Raw genomic sequence first — 10,300 nt, forward strand, 5'->3', positions numbered from 1 at the left:
GAAAGTTTCCATGCACAGGGGCCTGGACAGGCATATCCCACCCCAACAGCTCACCATAAGGTTCAAACTCCATGCCAGATCCCTGCTCCCAGCCCAGTGCTTTAACCACAGCTCCAGTCCATCCTGCATCTCACACCTGCCTTTCCCACAAGGCAGCTGGATCCCAGCCACATGAGGGCGCTCCCTGTTGGTACGTGTAAGATGTTTCCATCCTCACCTCTCCAGATCCGTAACCTTCGAGCGAAGCCCCCGGCCATTCTCTTGTGCCCAGCATGATTCTTTGCTTCCCTCCTGTTTGGCGCCTCGGTCCCTCTTTCGCAGGCACTGGAGGAGACTGCAGAATGATATATACAGTATGACACACTCTCTTGCCCGGCAGATGCCTCTCCCTCTCAGCGTCTCTCTCTCATGCGCTCGGCGAAGCAGCGGGCGCTGATCTCTTGTGACAGCTGCTCCCGGAGCTGGCTGTGGTTGGGATCGTCATCAAGGCGGGTATGTGTGTGTGTAATATTTAAAAGCGCCACAACACAGCTGCCTGGCAGTCTTATTGCCTGGCACTCAGGGACTGGAGTCTAACACAGGTAAGTGATCAACCATGAAACCCATCCCCATTGCATTGAGAGGAAATTGTTTCTATTGGGGGAAGGACAGACTGGGGTCCGGGAACTGGTTCAGAGCGAAGGGGAATTTAGACAGGGATTCCCCTCCCAAAATGGGGTGTGGAAAACACATGCTCTTCTCACCCCCAGCCTGGGAAAAAGCCATTAGCTGCAGCTTGGAGTATAAGTACCAGTGCTGGGGACTTGGAAGGAGCATTTAAGGGGAAACACTAATTACGTGGTTCTAATCCCGGCCTAACGATGGAGCGCTCAGCCATTGGGCTGGGGGGAAACACTGGTTTGGAGCAGGTTGGGGGCGGGAGGGGGGCAGGCTGTTTCCCAGTGATTTCCGCGGGCCAAAGAACACGTCTTTACAGCTGTTCATCTGGATGGAGACTGTTCTCTGCTACCCGGTTCCTGAACAGCCTCCCTGATCTTCAGCTTTGCCCATCTTCCTCCTATAGCCAGAGGCAGTCAAGGGAAGTCTGTGAAGCTGCCTGACTACAAGCAGAAGGCAGCACCTGACATCCACCCCTCCTCCTTCTGGGAGCTATGATCATCCGCCTCAGGCACTTAACCCCGGGGTACTTCCGCTTGCTCCAGGTAACACCCACCTCCCACTCAGTAGGGCTGTTGGTTTGCTTGGATGCTCCAGCCAGTCCACGATCCTTTATCAATGTCTCTGTTCCCCCTATTCCCCACTGATCTTCCTGGGATCCAGTTCCAGGGCCTGAACCCTCTCTTGTCCAGTGAGCAGAGCAATCCTGGGGCGCTTTGTATTGTAGCTCTGATAGGGTCGATCCCTTTGCTTCTCTCCCCCTATCTTGGTGTTTTAGACACGAAGCCGAGAGTTAGTTCTCATCGAGTGCACCAGTCCTCCCCGTCCTGTCCCAGATTAGCATCTGGCATTTCCGTAGCCTGTAGCTCAGTGCTTAGAGGAATCCCCAGAGCCTCTTCTCGGGGAGAGGGAGGCAGCTGATTGCCACACAGTGGAAATTTTAATCAAGGAGGGTGGAGCAACTCCGCTCTTCTGAACAGAGCCTGGGGAGTGTTCATGTCCACACGGAATAGCCAGGGCTTGACGGGCCCACACCCACTAAGCTGCCTCCAACTCCTCTGAGTGAGTTGAGCCTGCTGTGATTTGTGCCTGTGGGTCCAGGGCATTTTAAACATCTCAGCCCTGCTGTTTAGGCTGCTAAGCCTTCCCCAGCTCCCAGCTTATAGCTCTGCGAACAACAGTACTTACAGGTACGGGGCTCACCGGTGTGCCAAGGCAGCTTGGCCTCAATCACCCAGACTCAGTGGCAATCGCTGCCCAGCCGGGGCAAATAAAAATGTGAGATGTTCCCCCGACCCTTAGGGGGCTGCCCTGCCCCTGTCTCATCAGCTTATCCTGAGCCAGGTCTGGCAATATGCAGGCTGTCCACGCTGGCTCGATGTGTGCCAGGTACGCTCTGTGCCGCCTGAGCAGTGATGCCCTACATAGGGCACTTTGTGTAGACAAGTGAGCGGAGAGCGAATGTCCCTGCACCACTGATCATGCACCACCACACAGGGGAGGGAATTGCTCTCTGCTGTCCGTACCAGTAGCTGGGATGAGGCCAGTTTGCCGATTCCTCCCAAGCATGCAGCCTTATGCAGACAGGCAGGCACAGCACCGTCACTGTCTTGCCCTGGTTAGTCACTGCTCCAACGAGAGAAGACAACTCAGAGCAGCTCAAGAAATGTGGGCTAGTGGTTAGAGCAGGGGACTGGGAGTCAGCATTCCTGGGCTCCATTCCCGTTTCTGCCAGCGACTAGCTGTAGGATGCAGTGACAGTCTCACTCACCCTGTACGGATGGAGCTAATAGCGGGGTTGCAGCTGAACTTTCTGCTTTGGAGAAGCAACGCTGCCGACGGTGACCTAGTGGGACTAGGGGAAGCGCTGAGCTCTAACTGCACTTGCTGTACACGGGTACATTGTGTATGGTGGCAAGCCCTGCCTTGGGAGGCTCCGAGCATGCGTGGGGAGGAAAGTGGCAATCACCCACCAGGTGTATGCAGGGTTCAGATTGCTAGCTTCAGGCTAGGAGCGCTGCTGCTTTGCTCACAGGAGCGAATGGAGGGGCGTTTGCCTAAATGGCTCCACGTAAGGGGTGGCGCTGAGCATTTCAGCTGGTAAAGTGCAGGGTAACGCCTCCCCCAGGGCATTATTATGGCTTCACTGGCAGTACCTGCAGAGCAGCTGGTTATCGTTCTTGTCATCCCCCATTTGAAGGGACAGAACCACTCCCGTGAAAACTGTTGTAGGCTGTGTGTGTCTGTTCTCCTCCACCTTGCCACTGACACTGCACCACAGAAAGTCTCTCTTTTGGAAGAGCTGGTTGGCAAAATGGGCAGGTTGCGTTTCAGACCCAGACTCTGCTCTCGGGGCTACAGGGGCCTGGATTCCCCATCCCAAACGAGAACACAGCTGAAAAACAGACCCCTCCCACTGGAGCATAAGAGAAACCCTGATCTGCTGTTAATCTGAGGCAGTCACTAAGGAGGGCTGAGACAATGGTCTGCACAGTGGGGCAGCGATGCCTCGATATGTGCAGCAACAGGGTTCACTCCGCAGAGTTGAAGAATTTATAGCCAGCCTCTTGGTCAGAAGTGACAGCACCTGCCGCTCGCACACTAAATCCAGTCATTCAGGGAGCCAGGCACCGAGAACGCTTTCTAAGATTTCCTGGGGTGGCTGTGAATGGCCATAACTGGGTGTTAGCCAGGAACGGTCAGCTGGTGTTCTCTGCTGTCTGCATACCAGGAAAGGTGTCCCCTATGGCAGGCCCCTAGCTAAAGGAAAGCATGCACGGCAGATATAACTGCAGCCATTTCTAACTGGCGCAGATCATGAATAGACTCCTGCCATCAAGTTCACAACCCACAGGGGTTGATAGGAGACCAGCTTCCCTCGTCCTTCAAGCACTGAGACGATCAAGTTCCTCTCCCCTCGATCTGCTGCGGCTGTTCTGAAAAGCTGCCTTTTCTCCTCCCATAGATGCAGCTGGCCGGGGGGCTGGAGTCCGAACCTAAAGACCGTCTGGTGAATCACTTGGCTCTATTCCTGGCTATCATGGGGCTAAGTCTGTCCTACTACAGCGTCCGCCAAATGACCGACCCGGTTAAAACCCCACCAGAAGAGTGAGGCTCAGCCATGTGGATGGAGTGCGCTAGATCTAAGGAGATGCCAGCAGCTCTGAGGTGGTGGTGGGGACTAGGTCTTGGGCTCTGGCATTTACTCTGTGACATCATGCTCCAGTCCTGCTCTCATACTAGGGTCAGCCACATCCTCCTTCCTTGGTTAGTCACAGGCTTCCCTCACGCTGCTCTCCTGGACCCAGGCTAGAAGGGTAGCTAGAAGCACCTCCCAACTTGCTTTGTGCTGGCTTGAAAGGGAGCGCTCGATACATGCACTCTGGCCCGTCCCACTTTTCCTAGCCTCACTGTTGTTGCTATCCAGAGTCCTTGAGTAGGTGAAGCAAACACACCTGTCACACCCCTTCCAGAGATTCTCGTGGAGTTACACCAGTTTGGGCCAACGGATTTTATTGCGAAGTCCTACCCCGTTCACTGACCAGCCCAGCAGCTGCCCATGCTCCGCCCTTCCCTAAGCCACTAAATGAAAGGCTAGACCATCTCCCTGCGGCTCTACCAGAGCTCATGACAGAAGGCTGGGGAACCTACTTCCACATGGGAGGCCGGATTCTAAACTTCAGGGGGAGGTGTCCCACTTCACACAGAAGTGAGATCCGACTCGGGCCCTGTGGGAGACAGAAGACAAGACTCATTCCCACAGGTTGGACAGATATATATAAAGTAGGAACTGAGGCTGAAAGGGTAGAAGGCATCCTCCCAGGCCAGGGGTAGAATCCACCTTGGCAGCTTACCAGTCACCCTGGCTTATGAGACTTCCAGCAAGAGGTTCCCAGACAGCAATTTCCACCTCACTGGCTGCACTTGTGCATCCCTCTCTAAACCAATGCGATGGGGTATGACAGGCGGAATGCGCTGCATTGACAGCGAGAGAGACTGTTACACATGGTTGACTGGGCCCTTTTATCATCTCCTCCCCCCACCCAGCTCAGCCAGGAGCAGTGCATCATAGGATAGCAAAACAAGCTGGAACAAGGTCATTGCCGATTGCTGTTATATAACGGCGCACACAATGAGATGGCTGGGACCTAAATCATGCTGTTAAACTACAGATTAGAAAGGGGGATTTTCAAGAAGTCGGCCAGTCCGGACATTAACTACTTAATTGCAGCAATTGCGTGAGGACACTTTCATGGAGCGATTAGTACATGTCTCTTCCCGCCCCACCAGGGACAGGTTCAGTTCACCTTCTCAGACAGCATCAGGCTAATCTTCACACCCATCACCTCTCTGAAAACTTCTCCAGCTGCAGCCTGCCTGCTAGGTTTAAGCTGCTAACAGGGAAAGCTAGATGTTAACACAAGACATTTCTAAATTTTGGATCATCTGTCTCACCCTCCCTTATGCCTGGGGAGGAGAGAATGGAGGAAATAATTTTGTTTATGTCAGATAAATCCCTTTATATTAAGTGACCTGCCTTGTCTAATCCTTTTGCCAGCCCACCTCCATGTGACCAGTAGAGTATACATGGTCGGGTGATAAAAATGTTACAAAGATGTGGGGCGGGATCCCCACCCTTGGGGGGGAGAGGAGTGAGGGCGGGGGAAGAACTGAAGATGTTTAATCTCCACTGACGCACTGCAGTGGCCGGCATTAGCTGAACTTGCTTTGCAGGGATATACAGCAGACAGTGGCATTCCCCACATTCCATCCTGCAGATCCAGCGATTATCCTAACACAGGCTGTGTGTTTTCTAGAAAACGCCTCCCTGTTTGACGGGCTCAGTAAAAATGCAACACAGATGCTCAAGCCAAGTACCCAGCTATGCTGTGGAAGCATATTGGCATGTGCCAGCCAATATTATCCTACATCTGGTGGAACAGGACTGAATTTGTTAGTCCCCTACTTGTAAAGTGGGTCAGCGCAGACTCTGCCTACCCTCTCTATGAGCAGCGTGTCCCTTCTCTTAGGCAACTGATCTCACCCAAAACAGCTCCCTGGCTGGAAGATCTCCCACAATCAAATGACTGTCAGTGGGTTCTAAACAGTTTCATATCCAATTTGTATCCATCCCTAGCAATGTGACGAGGTTAGGATCAGCTGGGTTGGGGCAGTCTTTCAGCGGACTCCTCTTGATAGAGGTGAAGCAGCTTAGAAAGTCATCCTCCCATATCAGGGAAGAGTTAACTAGCCGCACGAAGAGGGCAGAAAGGAAATTGTTTGAGATGTTAGAACATCTGCCAAAGGAAATTAAGAATAAATATAGTGGGAATTTGGCAGTGACCAAGCTGGAGGCTGCTCAGACCTCTTTTCTAGGAGCCCCAAAAACAAGGCTAGGCTACTTCAACCAACTAAATTCAAATAGTCGTAATGAACGATCAAGCTGGTGGGATTAGCCCCAGTCCAGGTAGCTGGTTGGTGAAAGGGCTGTTTTTGCTAACAATTCAGCTCATCTTGTTTTCCAAACGGAGTCCCTACAACTCAATCTGAATCAAGAATATCAGGATTGGAAGGGATCTCAGGAGGTCATCTAGTCCAACCCCCTGCTCAAAGCAGGACCCATCCCCTGACAGATTTTTGCCCCAGATCCCTAAATGGCCCCCTCAAGGATTGAGCTCACAACCCTGGGTTTAGCAAACCACTGAGCTATCCCTCCCCCGCTGGATCCAGATCAAACTGGCAAGGAATGTTCTACGGCTCATTCAGCAGCTGCCAGCTTGTTTATTAAAATAGTTTGATGGGTGATTACAGAGGCCACACTCTGAGCCAAGAGCTGCATCCACTGCTTAAAATACCAACACAAAGAGAAAAGGCTGTAACAATCAGGTGAATATCACAGCAGGACATCACTCATCTTTTCCCTGGACCTCTGGCTGCACTGTATGTCCATGTTGCCAATGAGAACATAACGCACAATATCTGCCAAAACAAGAGGGTCCAAAGGTCTCCACTGGCCAGTGCTCTTGCTGAAGAATTAATGAGAACAGCTGAGAGTTTTTATGCCTTGTTGCAGGGGGAGTGTTTTTAAAGACACTTGCTGAACTCAGAAAAGAAGCTGCCACAAAGTGGGGCTTTAATCAAGGGCACTTTCTAATGGATCAGAGAACAATCTCTCGGCCTCCCTATTCAGCCAGATTCCTCCATCTCAAGCGGTTGAGTCTGTACTTCTATCTTCTTTGGAGGAATGTAGGATCCCATCCCAGCTGCTCTCTCTGCCTCCTCCTGGGTATAAGGCTCCTCACTCAGCTGCTTCAGTCTAAAAGAGGAAAAAGAAACCCAAGAGAGGCACATGGGTTGCGATCTTTAATGTTCCCCCTGTAAGTTGAGCACTTTAAAAACCTATCACAAACCCACACCAGCTAAATCCACATTTGACATTGCCAGGTACATCCAGATTAAGTCTCAGATGCTCAAATTTCAGAGTGGAATTGAACAGCAGTGGAAAAGCTATCAGTGCTGCACCACCTGTTCTGTGACTAAATGGACACTTTCAGCCACCAGCTGAATTAAACTATCTTTAAAAGACTCAAGGAGCCATGAAGACGGGTGGGGTGGGAAGAAGAGGTGGAAAAATAGATTTTTCAAGTAACTTTTTGAAGGGAAAAGGGAGTGGGGGTTTCTTATTCATAAGAACCCCAAATAAATCAGATTTTTTCCCATACTTATAGGCTTCTATGAAAAATATGCCCTCATTACAGAATTTACATTACCTTCTTTTGTGAACTTTAGATTTGAAATGTTCCTTCATGCTATTCAAATCTACAAAGTATCGCCTGTCGGGAGAGAAGAAAGAAGTTGAAAACAATCCTGCCCTTTCCATGGAAGAGTTCAGAACTAAACAGGAGGCTTTAGAGACTCTGACTGAAGACAGAGTTGAAGGCCATTATTGACCAAACACTGTTTCTATCAGAAGGTGGGGAAAGGGGCCTGATGAAGTTACGGATTTGGTCCCGGCCCCGCTGTACAAACACGGGGGAAGGCAGGCAGGCTCGGGCGCCTTTTCCCAGTTAGCCCAGGGGACTGGGCCCTCTGATTTCAGGGCAGGCCCTGGGAACGCTCCCCTCACCCCGCGCAGGCCATGGGCAGCCCCGTGCCCGCTGTGGTGGATGCACTGCAGCTGGTCTCCCCTGCCCGCCCCCGCGACAGGCGGACCGGGCTGGGGGGGGGTCTCTGGAGGGGCCATTGGGACGCCCCCAGCCGCCCGCCCCCCCCGCACTCTCACGCACGCGCAGTGCAGGCAGTAGTGCTGCGCGCTCCCGGGCATGTCGGGGTCCGGCTCCTGGTGCAGCAGCCGGGCCGCGTTGTCCGGCCGCAGGTCCCCGTGGATCTGGTCCAGGTCCCGGCGCCGCCGCTTCGCTTTCCACTGGCGGGCCAGGGAGCGCGCCTTGTGCGAGCCCGTCTGACGGGAGCTCCGCGGCGCCATGGGGAGCCCGAAAGGGACTGGGAGAGAAAACGGAACTGCCTCGTCCTCCCCTACTTCCGCTTCCGGTCGGCGCCGGCTTGTGACCTCATCACAGCGCGACCCCCTCCTGTCTGGGGAGCGAGCCCAGTGTGCATGCGCGAAATTCACAGGGCCAGAGTGGGAGCTGAGTTCAGGGCAGACAAACAGAGGCAAGGGACCATCCCTGTCCATCCTGGCTAATAGCCATTGATGGACCTGTCCTCCATGAGCCGTGTTCTAGTCCTGGCCTTCACAACATGCTCTGGCAAGGAGTTCCACAGGTTGCCTGTGCATTGTGCAAGAAATACTTCCTTTTCTTTGCTTTAAACCTGCTGCCTATTAAATCTATTGGGTGGCCCCTCGTTCTTGTGTTATGAGAAGGAGTAAATAACACTTCCTTAGCTACTTTCTCCACACCAGTTATGATTTTATAGACCTCGTCATATCCCGCCTTAGCCATCTCTTTTCCAAGCTGAAAAGTCCCAGTTTTATGAATCTCTCCTCATACGGAAGCTGTTCCATACCTCTAATCATTTTTGTTGCACTTTTCTGAACCTTGTCCAATTTCAATATATCTTTTTTGAGATGGGCTGACCACATCTGCACACAGTATTCAAGGTGTGGGCATACCAGGGATTTATATAGAGGCAACATGATATTTTCTGTCCTATTATCTATCCCTTTCTTAATTATTCCCAGCATTCTGTTCACTTTTTTGAGTGCTGCTGCACACTGAGTGGATGTTTTCACAGAACTATCCACAATGACTCCAAGATCTCTCTCTTGAGTGGTAACAGCTAATTTAGACCCCATAATTGTATATGTATAGTTGGGATTATGATTTCCAATGTGCATTACTTTGCATTTATCACCATTAAATTTCATCTGCTATTTTGTTGCCCAGTTGCCCAGTCAACCTCCTCTGATTGGCTGCTTTTTCCTTTTCTGCCAATCAGAGCTGCTGTGGGAAGCAGGCTCTGCTCTCTCCCCCGCCCCAGCAGGCCCCATTCTTACAGGAGGCAGGTAGGAGAAGACAGAGTTTGGTGGCTTGCGGCAGTTTTGTGCTTCCCTGTCCTCTACTCCTGTGACAAGGAGAGGGCTCTTGTGCCTTCTCCTCTCCCTCCTGCATCCCCTCTCCCTGGTCTGTGTGAGGGGGGTGAACTGCAGGAGGAGCAAAGGTGAGCCAAGGTTGTCCCACCTCCAGCCCTTTTGACATCTACTGGCACTGTGTTTAAACACGGCAGCGAAGAAAAGGAAAGTCGACACCGAAAACCATTCGTTTAAAGCAAAGTGGATTGACGCTTACTGTTTTTTTTTTGCCACAACGTCCAAAGGGTCAACCAGTAGGGTAAATTTGTACAGAAACTGTTAAATGTGGGACCTCAAATGGCACTACGAAATGTAGCACATGGATTTGGACCTCAAGTATCCACTGGGCTCCCAATTAAGATCAGACAAGCTCGCTTCATACATATTTTCTGAGCACAAATATTATTTCAAAGGCTACTTGTGCTCAGGAAAAGGCAACTGAAGCATCACTGAGATATGTGTAGATAACGGCAAAACACAGGAAACTTTTTGCAGATGCAGACCTTATTAAGCAGTGCACGGTTACTGCAGCTGAAATCCGTTTTGCGGAGAAGAAAGACATTGTTGACGCCTTCAGACAACTGCCACTTTCAGACACAACAGCTATTAGGCATACTGAGATGATGGCACAAGACATTTTCAAGCAATTGTGTATGAAACTGAAAATAGGAAAATTTTCCATGGCAGTGGAAGTGTCCCATGATATCAGGGACACAGCACAGCTAGCACTGTATGTCTGTTTTTTTATGGAGAGAAATTTGGGGAGGAGTTGTTGTCCTTTATACCACATAACAGTTGCACGCAGGCAAAGATTTGTTTAATTCTGTTCAAACTGTTTTGTCTAATAAAGATCTTGACGTAACTCAGATTGTGTCAATTGCAACAGATGGCGCTCCTGCCATGGTCAGCACTCACAGAGGGCTTGTGAAATACCTGCAAGATCTGAACCCCAATTTGATTTCCTATCACTGGGTAATTCACCAAACAGAACTTTGTGCGAAGCTTAGCGATGAGGATGCAAATGTATTGTCAATGGTGATTAAACTTGTCGGC

At 51.2% G+C, this 10,300-nt stretch overlaps 1 protein-coding gene and 1 long non-coding RNA gene across 2 annotated transcripts; one reads left to right on the top strand and one right to left on the bottom strand.

Moving 5' to 3' along the window:
- Positions 1–502: 502 nt before the first annotated feature.
- On the top strand, positions 503–3,701 carry LOC120389202. Its single transcript, XR_005590811.1, has 3 exons — positions 503–581; positions 1,064–1,202; positions 3,623–3,701. It is a non-coding gene; the product is annotated as an uncharacterized LOC120389202 (long non-coding RNA).
- A 2,705-nt stretch (positions 3,702–6,406) lies between these two features.
- Positions 6,407–8,230, bottom strand: ZNF593 (zinc finger protein 593). The gene is made up of 3 exons (XM_039511571.1): positions 7,944–8,230; positions 7,428–7,490; positions 6,407–6,973 (listed from the first exon to the last, which is right to left on the bottom strand). Exons 1-3 carry the CDS (start codon positions 8,138–8,140, stop codon positions 6,844–6,846), a joined length of 390 nt encoding a protein of 129 aa, XP_039367505.1. The 5' UTR covers positions 8,141–8,230; the 3' UTR covers positions 6,407–6,843.
- Between the last annotated feature and the right edge of the window lie 2,070 nt (positions 8,231–10,300).

The sequence above is a fragment of the Mauremys reevesii genome, linkage group 23, assembly GCF_016161935.1.
Source record: "Mauremys reevesii isolate NIE-2019 linkage group 23, ASM1616193v1, whole genome shotgun sequence".
NCBI lineage: Eukaryota > Metazoa > Chordata > Testudines > Geoemydidae > Mauremys > Mauremys reevesii.